We start from the raw sequence: 17,220 nt of genomic DNA on the forward strand, positions 1-17,220 counted from the left end.
AAAGCTATACCAAGAGGCAGGACCATAACTAAAACAGTTGAAAAGTAGATGGTGGACACAGACCTTCAGGTGATCCTATTAAACATTGAAATTGACAAGGGCCTTTGAAATAATTATAATACGTTCAAGAAAATAGAGGAAGAGGTGAAAAAAAATACCTGAAAAGATGGAAGCTTTCATCAGATAATTATCTGTTTTAAAAAATCAAGTATAATTCCTAGAACTGAAAAAGATACAAAATTAAGAATACAGTAGTTGGATTTAACAGTAGACAGAACACAGAAAAAGAAAGGTTAGTAAACTAGATGGCAAGTCAGTAGAAAATATGCACACTGAAGCACAGACAGGAAAAAAGTTGGAAGATATAGAAAAGAATGTGGGGTTCAGTGAAAATGCCCAACATTGATATAATTGCGTTCCAGAAGAAGAAGAGAGAATGAGACAGAAGGAGCATTTAAAAAGCTAATTGCCAAGAATTTTCCGAAAGTGAGTAAATATACCAACTCACATATTTAACAAGATCTACAAATGTCAAGGAGAATAAATATAAAGAAAACCATACTTAGGCACCTAATATTAAAATAGAGGAAAACGAAATACAAAGAGAAGATCTTAAAAGGAGCCAAAGAGATATATTACCTTTAAAGGAGCAACAATAGGAAACTGACAGTGGTCTTCTGAACAGAAACTATGATGTCAGAAGACACTGGAAAAACACCTTTAGGGTGCTGAAGGAAAGTGACTGCCGATCTGTTTTTCTATGCCCAGCAAAAATATTATTTAAAAATTAGCATGAGAGTTCTAGTTCTACTGTGGTCCCATAAGACCACTACAAACTCTCCCCCCCCCCCCCCCCCACACTGATTACAACTAAAAACTCCAGACAAAAATACAGAAAACAACCATGTAAGGTTCTGGAAAATGAAAGCAGACACGTTGTGGGGAGGGTCCCACACAGAGGTGAGTTTCCCATTTTCTTTTCTCATGCATCTTTGCCTCAGGAGCAGGTCCCAGTCACAGTGTGGCATGGTAGCCCTGGCAGCTAACACTTCAAGAGAAACTGCATATTTCCTGGACAGAGGAATCAGGGAAGGCAGCCTCCATGGGCTGGAGAGTTTGAGGGAAGTCTGAGAGAAGAGGATTCCCTAATTCCCTAATTCTGAGCCCATACGAGTCTCAGCCTAACCCTTGAGCTACACCTGTATGGGATAGGTGCAAACCAGCATTGGCGAGGCTTAGAGAACTGAGTGAGGATTAAATCACCACCTACAAAAATTGAGACACAAATTGCAATCTGAACATAACTCACTTGACTGCTTGCTAAAACAAAAGTTTTTTGTGTTCTCCAAGAGATTATAACAGTACCCAGACTGCACAACATAACATTCACAGCGTCAAAAATACAATCCAAAATTACCTGATAGATAAAGAACTGGGAAAATGTGACCAGTTCTCAAGAGAAAGACCACCCTGAGATGACCCAGATTTTGAAATTATCAGACAGAAACTTTAAAGCAGCTATTATAACTAGATTCTAGGAGGTAAAGAAAAACACATTTGAAATAAATGAAAAGAAAGTAATTCTCAGTAAGAAATATAAACTGTTAAAAAAGCGAACAAATTTTATAACTGAAAAATATACTCTGAAAGACACTCATTGGATGGGTTCAGTAGTAGAATGGGGATCACAGGAGTCAGTGAACTTGAAGACTGAGTAATAGAAATCATCTGATTGGAAGAATAGAGAGAAAAGACTTTTTATAAAAATGAACAGAGCCTCAGAGACTTGTGGGACAATATCAATAGTTATAATAAAAAACTGGAGTTCCGGAAGAATTGGAGAAAGAGATTATGGTGGAAAAAATATTTGAAGAAATAATGGCTGAAACTTCTCAAATTTGAATTAAAAAATTAGATTTACAAATATAAGAGACCCAGAAAACTATAGACAGGCTAAACTCAAAGAAAACCACGTAAGAAACTGCTAAAAACCAAAGATATTGTCCGCTAATAAGAAAATGGCTGCTGGGAAAAAAAGAATGAAAAAATACCTTGAAAGCTGTTCAATGACACATTAACTACAGATGAATAAAGATTGGAATGACCACATGTTTTTCATCATAATCCATGGAGTAAAGAAAAGACCTGTCAACCCAGAATTCCATATCCAGTAAAAATATTCTTCAGGCATGAAGGTGAAATAAAAACATTTTCAGATAAAGGAAAAGAATTCATGGCCTCAGACCTGCTCTATAAAATATGCTAAAGGAAGTTCTTCAGGCAGAAGAAAGATGATAGCAGAAAGAAGCTTGGATCTTCAGGAATGAAGGAAGAGCAAAGTAGATGGTAAATAGCTAGTTAATATAAAAGACTACTTTTTATCTCCTACATTTCTTAAAATATTTATAATAGTCCAAAACAAAAATTGTATCATTTCATTGGCTCTTCATTATATGTAGATGTTTTATAGTGGTAAAGGGACTCTCCCCACTGATAGTCATTGTAGTTATGTTATATATGAAATGGTACAATGTTAACTAACATAAGTAACATTAAGTAAGACTGTAAATGATGAAGTATGTTATACTGTATTCCCTAGAGCACCCACTTAAAAAATACGATGAGATGGACCCAAAGAGCCAGTGGAAATATTCAGATAATCTCAAAAATAACAACTTCAGTGAAATAAGCCAGATAGAAAAGGACAATCTCTGTATGACTCCACTCGTATGAGGAATTTAAACATGTAGACAAAGAGAACAGATTAGTGGCTACCAGGGGAAAGGGGGGGTAGGGGGTGGGCACAAAGGGTGAAGGGGTGCACCTACAACACGACTGACAAATAATAATGTACATCTGAAATTTCACAAGATTGTAACCTATCATTAACACAATAAAAATTAACTTACAAAAAATAACTCAGTGGCACACACACACATACACGACTAGAAAAAAAATAAGTTGTATTATCTGGGCAGTGGAATTACAGACCTTTAAAATATTTTTTCTTCATACAAAAATTTGTATCTACCAGATTTTCTTATATATTATTGATATAACCAGAAAAAAAAGTAACTTATGCTTTGGTGTTCTCAAAAATGAAAACTGGAAATATATAACTTTGAAACCTGGATAATTGTAGAAAAGAATAGGATCGGGGCCAGCCCCGTGGCCAAGTGGTTAAGTTTGCGCGCTCTGCTTCAGCGGCCCTGGGTTTTGCTGGTTCAGATCCTGGACCTGGACCTGGACATGGCATCCATCAAGCCATGCTGAGGCGCCATCCCACACAGCACTACCAGAAGGGCCCGCAACCAGAATATACAACTATGTACTGGGGAGCTTTGGGGAGAAGAAGAAGGAAAAAAGATTGGCAACAGATATTAGCTCAGGTGCCAATCTTTAAAAAAATTTTAAAGAAAAGAATAGAATGTAGACATAAATGAAATTTTTTTTAAAAAAGAATAAAATGTAATTCCAGTGGTATCATTCTGGGCTGAGATTTACTGGGAGGAAAATTAACAATAAATGAAGATTTAAAGTCAGCAAGAGTATCTTACTAAGAGGTATCTACTTTGATCTGACTAAAAAAATGCTGTCTTAAAAATAGATCTCCAGCACATTTGTCCAAATTTGTCTACCTTTATAAAATTGGGGTTTTTTCAGAAGTTGTAATGTTGATTAACTGATCATCTGAGTAGTTAAGTGATTATCTGAGTAGTTTAGGCATTTCCTCTGCCTCAGAGGTGACTTTTTAAATAATTAACTTTAAATATGAAGGAAATTAAGCTTATAATTATGTCCTTAGGATCAAAGTTCTGATCGTGCCAGTCTTTCTTCAGTGGGAGCCCAGGATTCTGAATCTGCCTCTTTAACAGATGAAGATGTCTGCCACGAGCTGGAAGGAGCCGCTTCCTCCCAAGAGAGCAGTGCCACTTCAGGGACCAAGGGAATTGATTTCAGCAGAACAAGCCTGGGAAGTTCTGCCTCCTTAGAAGGTTTGTCCAAAGTATCATACTGCATTTGATTTGTGGTACCTTTACTTTTTGTCCTGTATGTTTTAATTTTGTAAAAGGTTTGCATGGCTCCGAAGTCAAAACGGTAGAACCAAGGCACTTTCAGAGAAGTCCAGCCTCCATCCCCACCCCTTCATCTTGTTTACTCCCTATCCCTAGGTGTAACCATTTTTATTCATTTTGGTTTATCCTTCCATTGTTACTTTTCTTTTTTTTTGAGGAAGATTAGCCCTGAGCTAACTACTGCCAATCCTCCTCTTTTTGCTCAGGATGACTGGCCCTGAGCTAACATCTGTGCCCATCTTCCTCTACTTTATATGTGGGACGCCTACCACAGCATGGCTTTTGCCAAGCAGTGCAATGTCTGCACCCGGGATCCAAACTGGCGAACACTGGGCCTCCAAGAAGCAAAACATGTGCACTTAACTGCTGCACCACCGGGCCGGCCCCTCCATTGTTACTTTTTAAAAAATATAGGGGTGTGTGTGTGTGTGTGTGTGTGTTCTTATTACCTCTTCTCTTCTTTCTCAAAAGATAACATACTGTTGGGGCCAGCCTGGTGGCCTAGTGGTTAAGTTCACATGCTCTGCTTCGATGGCCTGGCGTTTGCAGGTTCAGATCCTGGGTGCGGACCTACACACCACTCATCAAGCCATGCTGTGGTGGCATCACACATACAAAATAGAGGAAGATTGGCACAGATGTTAGCTCAGGGCCAATCTTCCTCAAGCAAAAAAAAAAAAAGAAGAAGAAGATTGGCAACAGTTGTTAGCTCAGGGCCAGTCTTCCTCACCAAAAAAAGCAAAAAACAAAAACAAGGTAACATACTGTAAATACTTTCCCACTCCTTGCTTTTTTCACTTACCAATGTATCCTGAAGATCATTCCAGATCATCACATATCAGTGTCCCTCGTTCATTTTTACAGTTACATAGTTCATCATGTGTGGATGTATCATAGTTTATTTTAACCACTTTTCTGTTGATGGACGTTATGATTCCAGTCTTGGACTGTTATAAATAATGCTATGATGCATACATGTCATATATTTTTGCTAGGGTATCTTTGGAAGATACTTCAGAATTCTTACTTGAAGTGGTATTGCCGAAGCCCTTCCTCAGGGGTGTACTATTTTGCATTCACACTGATAATATATAAGAGTACAGTCATGCATTGCTTAGCGACAGGGAGACATTCCAAGAAATACGTTGTTAGGCGATTTTCTCCTTGTGCAAACATAATAGAATCCTAGATGGCACAGCCTACTACACACTTAGGCCATATGGTACTAATCTTATGGGACCACAATCATATATGCGGACCATCATTGACTGAAACATTGTTATGGGGCACTTGACTGTAACTATTTCCCCACAGCCTTGTCAGCAAAATATGTTGGCAAACTTGGATTTTTCCATCTGATAGGTGAGGAATGTGTTTCAGTTTAGTTTTCATTTCTATTTCTCTTATAAATGAAGTTGAGTATCTGTTTATATGCTTAAGGACTATTTGCATATCTTTTTCTGTGGACTGTCCTTTGCCTACATTTTGCTTGTTCATCCTTTTATGTTTGTTTGTTTTAATAGCTCTTTTTTATGTTAAGGAATCAATCTTTTGTTTCATGTAAGTGGCAAATACTTTTTCCAAGTTTGTCAGGTCTATTTTGTTTTGTTTTTGCCAAGCAAAAGTTTTTAATTTTATGTCATCAAGTTATCACTTTGCTCTCTTGCTCCTGGCCTTTGAGTTGCTGGGCGAGGTGTCCCCTTGCCCCAGTTCACCGTTGTTCACTGCTGGTGCTTCTCTGGTTTCCTTGCTAACATTTTCTCTGGTCAGCAGACTTTTCTGTAAAGGACCGTTTCATAAACATTTCAGGTTTTGTGGTCCACATACCTCTCTGGCACATATTCTTTTTTGTCTTCTTTTTTAACAATGCTTTAAAGAAGTAAAGACCATTCTCAGCTCGTCGCCATTCAAAAGTAGATTTGACTCCTGCTCTAGATATTTAGTGCATTTGAATTTATCCTGGTATATGATGTGGGGAATGGATGCAATATAATATTTTTTCATTTGCACCTTTGCCATTTTAAAAAGCTTTTATCGTGGAAATTTTCAAACATACACGAAAGTAGAAGGAATAACACAATGAGCTCTCCTATAAAACCCTTCACCCAACTTCAGCAGTTGCCAACAGATGGCCAATCTTGTTTTGTCTTTTCCCCTCTCTCTTTTGCTGCCAACATTTTTTCCTTCCCCACTGGATTATTTTAAAGTAAATCCCAGACAACATATAATTTTATTCATAAATACTTCAATATGTATCTCTAAAATATAAGGACTTTAATGTTATATATTTTTTAACTTAACTAATTTATTTAATAAATCTTTTATATTACTATACGTTATACATATAATGTGTACACTTTTATGTAGTAAATACATTTCACAAATTGAACACACATGAGTAACCAGCACGCAGCTCAAGAAACAACACTGACGACATCCAGAACCTCCTCTCTTGCAGTCACTGCTCCCTTCACAGGGAGACATTCTCAACTTCCAGCACCATCTGTTAGCATGGCCAGTTAACATTTTATGGACTCATACAGTATGTATCTTTTGTGAAGTATTCATTTTTTAAAAACATAATTGTAATACCATTATCTCATTTTTTAAAATGTGACAATATTTATCATAAAATATATCAAATATTTTGTTTAAATTTTCACATTATCTCATAAAGCTCTTTTTTAGGTAGTCTGGTCAAATTGGGATTTAAACAAGGTCCACTTGTTGCATTTGGTTGATATGTCTGTTAACTCCCTTTTATCTTTGTTCCCTCTCTTTTTGTCCCCCGTTGTCGTATATTCATGAAGAAATCAGGTGATTGGCTCCCCTCTCTCCTTTGTTTTTTTGACCTGCAAGAAAAGTTTGTTGTGCTAAGCAGATAAAACTTACCTCACAACCTGATTCATATTTATTAAAATGAATATTTATTCTGTGCTATAATTAATTAGATACAAAAGGTAGGCTGCCCACATATGACTGAATTAGTCAAGGCTAATAGAAGGTATTAGAAAGCAGTTTTGACCTAGCTTTAGCAGAGAGGGATAACAGAAGGTTACTGGGGAACCATCAAGGACAGACCTGTGGTTCCCACCAGCTCTCAGCGTCTTCAAGGAGGATGTGAGGCTCAGTTCTCTCCCTGCCACTCTTCATCTCTGTGCAGCAGGGCCGAGAGCCAGTGGTAGCTCTGGAGCTACCTTTTTGTTCCCTTGTCACTTGTTTGCTGAAGCAATCAGCTCATTAATCTGGATTATGCTGAATGCATTCCCATAGTGGCGGTGAACATGTTTTCCTATTCTCTGTTTCTCGTAGTTTATACTATTACTTTTTGTTCACCTTTGTATTTATAAAAATACCAATGTTCATTCATAAAATTGAGTAACTAGTGGGAAAAAACTGTATAGAGAAGATAGAGATTACCTCCAGTTTTACTAACAAGATACAGTCACTGTCAACTATAGATTTGATCACAGAACTCCCCTTACTTTTTGCTGTTGTTGTTTTGATCACTACCAATATCCCATTTCTCTGAAGAATGTTCTTGGAGACTCTTCCCTAGAGTTTAAGAGCAAGATTACTGTACCAGGTCTTAAAAGATCCTTATAAGGTGGGGAATTGCCAGTAAATTTTGTCATGATTTGAAATAAAATTAATTTTATACTTTTTAGACCTTAGGACTAAACATTTTCTTGCATTTTAAGCATGGAAAAGTAGAAACAGCAAAATAGTAATTACAAACAGCTGGAATGCCTTCTAGCCTGCATGTTACAAAGTGCTTAATAAATGAGTAATGCGTGAGCACACCTAGCAGGCGGGGATCAGTAGAATGAGAGCACATTTCCTAGGTGTGTACTCAAAACAAAAATGCATGCATTGAGAAACATTTTTTCATTATTTGTTTGTTTTTAAATTACCTTTAGTATTTTGAATAGAACACTTTGACATTTTATCAAAGAATTTATGAGAGCGAAAGATTCTCATATCCTTTCTCGTTAATTTTAATGGTTTTGCTCTTTGTTTTTTATTAATGAACAGGATCCCTGTCAAAGTTCGCCTTACCTGGGAAATCAGAAGTGGCATCTTCCTACAACACGAGTAATACAAATATCTTCCAGAACTATGCAATGGAGGTATGATTTTAATCAAAAGAGCACCTTCATGTACTACTTCATAAAATTTATATTTCTTTTGTATTGATCGTCATGAGTAGAATAATAAAAAGTTGAATATATAGCAACTGAAAATTTCAGAATATATATTGTACCTGAATAAACTTAAAATCCAGTTTTAGGATATCTAGTATTTCAGATTATTGAAGTCATACTAATTTATATCTGTTTAGAACAATTTGATACTTCCTTTGAGATTTATCATAATACAAAAGCATTTTCATTTTCAATATTTATGCTTTCTTATATGTAAGTTCTCTTGGAATTTTCATTTTACATCTTAAACACAACCAATTTGGCTATGCAAGGACCTTTTTTGATGAGGGTACAGGAGAGTTTTGGCATTGCTATCAACTTTTTCCATGATGTTTTTCATTCTTTGTGTCAGTTTGATGTACATATCTGCTAGATAGGCTGCTATATCCCATTTTCTTAAAATTAAAATGTTATACTTTTACATTTTAAAAAATTTACCTAATTTTTTGGTAAAATTGCTTGCAAATACATTTGTGAGTGTTGTTGGTATTTCATGCTAATTTGCATAAATTTGGAAAATAAATTTGCATACAGCTGGAAAATAAATGATGAGCACTGATGTTGCAATTTACAAAGTTTCTTATGGCTTCAAAAATTTCTCTATTTTATTAACATAACGACAGCATTGACACCTGTCTATAGCAATGCTTCTTAAGCTGTCTGTAGTGACGGACCAGGGGCTTTTGTTGTTGTTTTAATTTCCAAACTGTCATGGCTGATACGCTTGTGATACATTGAATACACTCTTAGATGTTGCAGCAATGACAAGTTGCATTAAAAGTTTCTAACTCCTCTTCTCCATTTCTTTCTTCATCTCATCACAAACCAATAAGAGTTTGTGGACCAGCACTTGTCTGGTGACCACACTTTGAGTAGCACTGATCTATAATATGTAATTACAGATACCTATTTTGGGTATTAAAAAATTAATGCTTTTCCATTAATAAAACCATGGCAGATTTTATAGTAATTATAATATAAAAATGCTCCCTTAAATGCAGCTTTTTCTTTCAGACAAAAATTTTGGAGTAGGTTTAGCTGAAATAGTTAAAGATGAGTATATTATATAATGCACTGAATGTAATCCATTCTTCTGTTTATAACTTCTGAATCCTTCTGAGTTTTAGTTTTCCAATGGATTTATGAATTGAAAAGTTTTTTAATTGATAATGTGCACTAACAGGCATACTTTATAAACAATGTTTTCTCCCATAGGTTCTCATCTCAAGTTGCTCTCGGTGTAGAACTTGTGACTGCCTTGTCCATGATGAGGAAATCATGGCTGGCTGGACAGCAGATGACTCAAATCTCAATACCACATGCCCGTTTTGTGGCAATCTTTTCTTGCCCTTTTTGAATATTGAAATAAGAGATTTAAGACGACCCGGAAAGTAATGATTTATGCTTTTTTTTTCCCCTTCATGTTTAAGGATCATGTTTCCTAGAATATTTCTTTTCTCAAAAAGTTTCTTTGACTCACATTACAGATACTTTTTGAAGTCAAGCCCATCTGCAGAAAATATGCATTTTCCGTCTTCCTTTTCAAGTCAGACAAGACAGTCTTGTATCTCAACATCAGCCTCTGGTCTTGACAAGTCTGTTATCTCCGTTCCAGGGAATTTTGATCTACATAGGTAATTATGGTTTTATGGAACTATATTTTAATGACTGTTACACACGTTTCAGACAATGACAGAAAAGTAAGGTGACCATTTTAAGGTTTAAATTTCTACGTATAATAGATTCATAACCTTAAATTCTTACTTCTAATTAGAACAATATTAAAATTCTCTAATAACCTCAATGTTTAAACAGTTATAGTTTATGTTTTATGAATCCCCAGAGTTTAAGCTGTATAATTCATATAATGTTTAATAGTATTTTAAAGGTAAAAATTCTGTAGAACACTAGAAGTTTATAGTGAACATCTTTCTCTTACCCCTATCTTTTCAGGAATTAAGTCAGTACTAATTTACTTCTGCCTTGTTATATTTAGTTTTCTACTTAGAAATATTTAATAATCTAAGAAAACATTTGGAGCAGATAGAGGAACTATAAAATTAAATTTATACAGTTAGCTGGGGCTGGCCCCGTGGCCGAGTGGTTAAGTTCACGCGCTCCGCTGCAGACGGCCCAGTGTTTCGTTGGTTCAAATCCTGGGCGCGGACATGGCACTGCTCATCAAACCACGCTGAGGCAGCGTCCCACATACCACAACTAGAAGGACCCACAATGAAGAATATACAACTATGTACCAGAGGGGCTTTGGGGAGAAAAAGGAAAAAAATAAAATCTTTACAAAAATAAAAAAAATAAAATAAAATAAAAAATTTATACAGTTAGCCTTATATAAGTAAATCTATGCTTAGGGCAAATGCAGAAATCGAATCCGTTTTGGAGAAGTGCCAAATACATCGTATATAGCTGGGCAGATGACACCATATTGCTAACTGCACATGCAGAAGAAAATGCCTGTATAGTACTGGCAGGCGAACGTGACTGGTTTAATCCTGACTGCTTATCTGTGTGTGCACCTTCTGTCGTCATAGGTCTGTTGGAGCCCTTTCTTTTGCTGTCTCCTACTAGCTTGTGACTACTGAAGGAATAGGGTGCCCGTTTTCTCTGCCTTGTATTCTCTGCGCCTAGTGTGATTTCTGCTGTATAAAAGTTGTCTACTAAATGTTGTTTGGGGTTTTTTTTCTATTTATTTATTTTGAGGAAGATTAGCCCTAAGCTAACATCTGCCACCAGTCCTCCTCTTTTTGCTGAGGAAGACTGGCCCTGAGCTCACGTCCATGTCCATCTTCCTCTACTTTATATGTGGAACACCTGCCACAGCATGGCTTGCCAAGTGGTGCGAACCGGCGAACCCTGGGCCGCCAAAGTGGAATGTGCGAACTTAACACTGTGCCACCGGGCCGGCCCCCTAAATGTTTTGAATAAATGACTGACTCTTGAATATTTAAAGTTCACTGGATAAAAAGGAAAATGTGACTAGACTGCTTAAAAATATATCCTGATTCCTGGCTGAAGCCTGAGTAATATCTTTCCTTTGATTTACTTTGCTATGCCCAGCTTTGATTCTAAAGAGAAGAACATGGTCTTTCTAGAAATTAAATCTAGACAATGATACGCTTTTTCTTTTTTAATGCTCAAGCAAATCTAAACTGCTGGAAAATTCATGTGCCCGAAGTATTCAGATCCCTGCTGATAGATCAAAAACAGCTGTGTCAAAATGTCCAGTATTTCCAATGGCCAGGAGCGTCAGTACTTATGGCCCCTTGGATAAAGAAGACACTGGAGGGCAGAAGCTTATTCCTACAGGCAGCCTGCCAGCAACTTTACAAGGAGCTACAGTATGTATTTTGGTGTTTTTTTAAATTTGGACTTTGATAACTTACCTATGATTTTGTTCCCCTTGTCCTACACAGCATTATTAGCTTCAATTTTATTATTGTCAAGAAGAGTCTCTTGTCCCATGATACAATTATGGTACCTTTCTATTATATGGAAATCATTGACAGGAATTTCTAAAAAATGATTTAGTATCATCGATTTGTATTTGTCATTTATGTTTTTATTTATTCAACAGGATGCTTTAGGATTGGAATGGCACCTCCCAAGTCCAGATCCCGTCACTGTTCCGTATCTCAGTCCTTTGGTGGTGTGGAAGGAACTTGAAAGCTTATTGGAGAATGAAGGCGATCATGCAATAACAGTGGCAGATTTTGTGGACCATCATCCAATTGTTTTTTGGAACCTAGTGTGGTATTTTAGACGTCTTGACTTGCCCAGTAACTTACCTGGATTGATTCTTTCTTCTGAGCATTGTAACAAATATTCAAAGGTATGAGAGTAAAAATTAACTAAAAGGCAATGCTTCTGTCACCATTGTAATGTTTTCATATTCCTAATGACAGAAAAGTAATTTTTATGCTAAGTATTTTTAATAACCATCTGAATCATTGGGTCAATAAAATTGTTTTAGTTGCGTTTACAAATAATTTTTCTTCTTACAATCTAGCAGTAAGACAAAGTCATGTTTTTTAGGCTTCTTGTAAAATTTACACAAAATGGTCTTAAATTTTTGTTATAACCTCAAGAATAAACCGTGAATGACTTATGAGAAGAGTTTGTGAGTTGGCCCCACTCGTCTCATACCTGCTTTAGAAACAAGCCCAACACTCTTTTAGGAGGAGATCTTAATTCATATTGCAGTCATGTGCTACCATTCTCTTCATTCCTTTACTCTGAATTCTTGCTTAACCTTTTAGGTAATTAGTTTGTTGTGTGTTCACTTGTATTTTTGATATGTTGTTCTATAAACTGTTTTTACTTTTTCATGTGTTATCACCACCACTAAATTCCAGAGTCTCTAAATTCAGGAACTTTGTCTTGTCCCTTCTCATACTTCATTTCTGTGATTGTACATGTGCTCTTTCAGTCTGTGATGAGTGGGTGACCAGGAGGTTAACTCAGTCAGTTATCTGGGCTGGGGTCTTCGACTGATGTAGAATGGGGCTCCTGGGTCCATCTTGCTGCAGCCGCTCAACCATAAGCTGGTCAAGATTAGCCCTTCATGGTACCTTCCTCACTGATCTCAGCACTTTGTTATATCTGCTTTTTAGAGATCATTAGCTGCTCAACTCAGCCCATCTGCTCAGTAGATATAAAATGCATACAGGGGCCAGCCCTGTGGCATAGTAGTTAAGTTTGTGCACTCTGTTTTGGCAGCCTGGGGTTCACCAGTTTGGACCCCAGGCACATACCTACACAGTGCTCATCAAGCCATGCTGTGGTGGCATCCCACATACAAAATAGAAGAAGATTGGCACAGATGTTAGCTTGGTGACAATCTTTCTCAACAAAAAGAGGAAGATTGGCAACAGATATTAGCTCAGGGCCAATCTTCCTCACACAAAAAAATTATAGAACAATAAAAATAATTATAAAAGTAAGTAAATAAATAAAATGCATACAAACAGTCATTTTCTCTTCTCTTTTCTTTTTTCTTTTTTTTGAGGAAGATCCACCCTCAGCTAACATCTGTTGCCAATCTTCCTCTCTCTGCTTGACTGCCTGTGCCAGTCTTCCTCTATTCTGTATGCAGGTCACCACCACAGCATGGCCACTGACAAGTAGTGTAGGTCCACGCCCAGGAACTGAACATGGGCCGCTAAGCAGTGTGCGCCAAACTTAACCACTAGGCCATGGGGCCGGCCCCTCTCTTTTCTCTCTTGTACCCATACCTTCTAAAAAATATTTCTAAAGATCTTTATAAAATATTTACAAAACGTTATTGTGTAAGGATCATTAATAAATATTTGTTTATTCTTCAATACAGATTCCCCGCCACTGTATGTCTGAAGATAGTAAATATGTTTTAATACAAATGTTATGGGACAATATGAAATTACATCAGGATCCGGGTCAGCCCTTGTACATCCTCTGGAATGCCCACAGTAAGTGCTATCGTAGAATGCTGACTTCATTCATAGGGGTGTAATCTCTACTTGCTTTAACCAGCCTAAACTAATATATAACTGACTTTTATTTTACTATACCGATTTTTGTCTTACAGGTCAAAATCGTACTCTTTTGTTTGAGAGTGAGTGTTAAGTTTGAATTTTTAGTGCTACCTTATATGGAGGTCAAGGTTGTCTTTTGTTTTTGTGTTTTTGAGGGGTGCTGTGTATGTGCTGGAGGGGTTTTGTTTTGTGGAGTTCGGCTTTCAGCACATTGCTTGTCCCAGTTTCTTCTTTTTACTCATTTTTTGTTTATTTCCATCCCAGGCTGCTGATTTAGAATTTCCTCCAGGGGCTGTATTAAGGAAAACTGTGTTTTTAGTTATTGTCTGTTCTGGCTACAAAAAGCTTTAGGCCTATTTTTTATCATTATTTGTCTTATTTTTTTCCTTTTTTTCCTTCATTCTTAGATTTCTATTCCTTTATCTATTGCCTTTAATTTATCTTTAGTGCTTTGTAACTTCTTTAATACTGTCGATTGCTGCTTAATTACATTCTCCTATCTACGTAGAACATTTTCCTTTATCTGCTCTTTTGTTCTTTTACAGCCCAAAAGTATCCAATGGTCCATTTATTGCAAAAGGGTGATAATTCATTTAACCAAGAACTATTGAAAAATATGGTAAAAAGCATTAAAATGAATGATGTCTATGGACCAATGAGTCAGATTTTAGAGACACTGAATAAATGTCCTCATTTTAAAAGACAGAGGTACGTCATTTTCTTAAATGAATATGTTGTTCCTGGAAGCAGATTAATATTGTTTGCTTAGTAATTCGTTAGACTATCTTATGCTTATATTAGCATAAAGATTTTTATAGAGACTTTTTATGTAGGCTCTATGAATAATAATATTTTCTCCACTCCTTTTCTCCCCTAGGAGTTTATATAGAGAAATACTCTTTCTCTCACTTGTGGCACTGGGAAGAGAAAACATTGACATAGGTAATTCATCATAATATATAACATGTAATGTTTATGTATCATGGTATAGTTTTCAAAATGTTTTTATATTGGTAGTCTCTATTATTAATATTAAATTATATTAATATATTAGAAGAATTGTTTCTTTGATTTTTTTGATATAATGTAAAAGATACTTTGATACTTTGGTCATGTTAATAATAATAATGATAAGTAATAAAAGCTAATGTTTTTTGAGGGCTTAGTGTAGCAAGTACTTTGCATGTATTACGTCAAATAATTCTCCCAAAAGCCCTATGAGATATGTAATATCATTTTCATGTTGTTACTGAAGTGACTGAGGATCTAAGATCTTAAACTGGACTTTCACAGTGAATAATAGAGCCATATTTAAACCAAGCAGTCTTAATTTCCAGTCCCACGCTTTTAACTATTGTGTCATATCACTGATTACATTAAGCTATTGCAGAGAAGATGTAAGTTAGCTAATTATGTATTTTAGGAGGTCCCAGACTTTTTCGGTTGATCGTCTTCTCCCAGTTATTGTGCTTGGCCGCCTTTAAGTTTCCACTTCCCATTCCTAAGAAAGGGCAGAAATAACCCCTAGTGGACAAAAAGAAGGAAATTGGTGGCTGTCAGGCATTGAGAGACTCAAGCATCATTTGGGCATTCTGAGAATTTATAATGTGAATAGGTTGGAAAAATGATAATTGATACATATAATTCATCTGACTTGAGTGGCTTCTGACTTGGGTGCCCTACTTAAGCCCACTCACCAGTTAATAAGAGAATATGTAATAGGCCCTACTTCTTTTAGATGATTGTGTACTGTCTTAACAGAAACATATCCAGTTCTTTAGCACTAGTCAACACTTCAGTTGACTTTTAAAGTGCCTGTGACATTTCCCATAGCCATTTATTAGTGTCATCAGAGTCAAAATGATGATGATGTATAATAAACCTAATGCACTATTACAGGTTGCTCAATCAGACCACATGGAGCATGCGTAGAGAACAAGGGCTTTCCCTGTGGTACTGGCTTCCCAACAAGTTCACTGAGGGATGGGAGAGAGAGCAGGAGTTAGTGAGTGAAGCAGAGGGCTAAGAGCAGCCTTACTGGGTATCTCAAGGGGTTATCAGGTGCCATCTGACCGAAGGTGACTGTGCTGCTGGGAATTGTCAGCCTTGATGCCAGAGAGAGATTGTAGAATTTGGCAGTGAAGATATGTATGGGTGAAATGGCAAGCATCTTACAGAATGGAATTATTAGATGGAAACCAACACTTAAAGGACAAAGAGACTAATTTAGTTAGAAAGAAAATAACTCTTCTCATTTAGAACATAGCAGTGGGAAATTGGCCTTTCACTAAAATGGCCTTTAAAAATTTAACTATAAATCTAAGCCCGATAGAGATCAATGTTTAATATCTTTGAAAAACAAAGTATGACCCAGAGAAATATAACCAGAGAACATTGTAGTCAAAAGTCATGTTAAATCATTGATTACCTAGTTGAAACAAAGTTGGAAAAGTTTGGAAAATTTCCAGTAAAAAAGTAAAACTTATTTAGAATTAAAGAATATTTGTTGGAGAAGGCTAAAGGAAATGTAACTGTGTTTAACCTATAATTTTGTTTGTAAACAAATATTTATGAGTGTCTTGAGCTGCCCTTTCCATTGAAAAGAGGAAAAGAATAGATGGGTTCTAATTGCAAGCAGGAGGCTTTGAGCAGAATGTTGTCAGTATTTGTTTTTTTAGCTTCATGGTTGTGAAACACTGGAGACTATTAAAAATAAGAAACTTGACAAATGATTCTAATGTTCAACTGGAAAAATAATCATGTGAGAATAGCCAGGAATCAAAAATATGTGGTAAAAGAATTAAAATCTAGTTTAATCTATTAATCTAATCTATTAAATAGATCTAAAAATCTATTTAATCTATTAATCTAGAGAAGTAATATCTAGGTAACTCAAAAGAAGGCAGTATGGAAGAATTGAGAACCAAAAAAGACAACAAAGGGGCCAGCCCAGTGGGGTAGCAGTTACGTTTGTGCGCTCTGCTTCGGCGGCCCAAGGATCACCAGTTCAGATCCCAGGCGCAGACCTACACCCTGCTTGGCAAGCCATGCTGTGGCAGGCATCCCACATATAAAGTAGAGGAAGATGGTCATGGAAGTTAGCTCAGGGCCAATCTTCCTCAGCAAAAAGAGGAGGGTTGGCAGTGGATGTTAGCTCAGGGCTAATCTTCCTCAAAAAAAACAAAACAGATTGAAGACCTAAGTGTGAGACCTAAAACTCTAAGAAGAAAACATGGGACAAAAGCTATATGACATCAGATTTGGCCGTGTTTTCTTGGATATGACAGTAAAGGCTCAGACAACAGAGAAAAAAAACAAATTGAACTTAATAAAAATTATAAATTTTTGTGCATCAAAAGGTGATATCAACAGCAACCCACAGAATGGGAGAAAATATTTACAAATCATATA

The 17,220-nt window shown here is 36.4% G+C and overlaps 1 protein-coding gene across 19 annotated transcripts in view; it reads left to right on the plus strand.

The window, feature by feature from the left end:
- DENND4A (DENN domain containing 4A) overlaps nt 1–17,220 on the plus strand; it is a 109,513-nt gene that overhangs the window by 88,346 nt on the left and 3,947 nt on the right. For 12 of the 19 annotated variants that reach the window (XM_023655064.2, XM_023655095.2, XM_023655118.2 and 9 more), the window contains 10 exons: nt 3,806–3,995; nt 8,112–8,206; nt 9,497–9,672; nt 9,769–9,915; nt 11,439–11,637; nt 11,874–12,128; nt 13,626–13,743; nt 13,863–13,889; nt 14,355–14,517; nt 14,687–14,751. In XM_023655064.2, the coding sequence (XP_023510832.1) occupies nt 3,806–3,995; nt 8,112–8,206; nt 9,497–9,672; nt 9,769–9,915; nt 11,439–11,637; nt 11,874–12,128; nt 13,626–13,743; nt 13,863–13,889; nt 14,355–14,517; nt 14,687–14,751 (1,435 nt within the window). The remainder of the gene's footprint in view (nt 1–3,805; nt 3,996–8,111; nt 8,207–9,496; nt 9,673–9,768; nt 9,916–11,438; nt 11,638–11,873; nt 12,129–13,625; nt 13,744–13,862; nt 13,890–14,354; nt 14,518–14,686; nt 14,752–17,220) is intronic. The other 7 variants (XM_023655106.2, XM_023655111.2, XM_023655127.2 and 4 more) reach the window with 1 other exon arrangement.

Source organism: Equus caballus, chromosome 1 (genome assembly GCF_041296265.1).
Source record: "Equus caballus isolate H_3958 breed thoroughbred chromosome 1, TB-T2T, whole genome shotgun sequence".
Taxonomy (NCBI): Eukaryota; Metazoa; Chordata; class Mammalia; order Perissodactyla; family Equidae; genus Equus; species Equus caballus.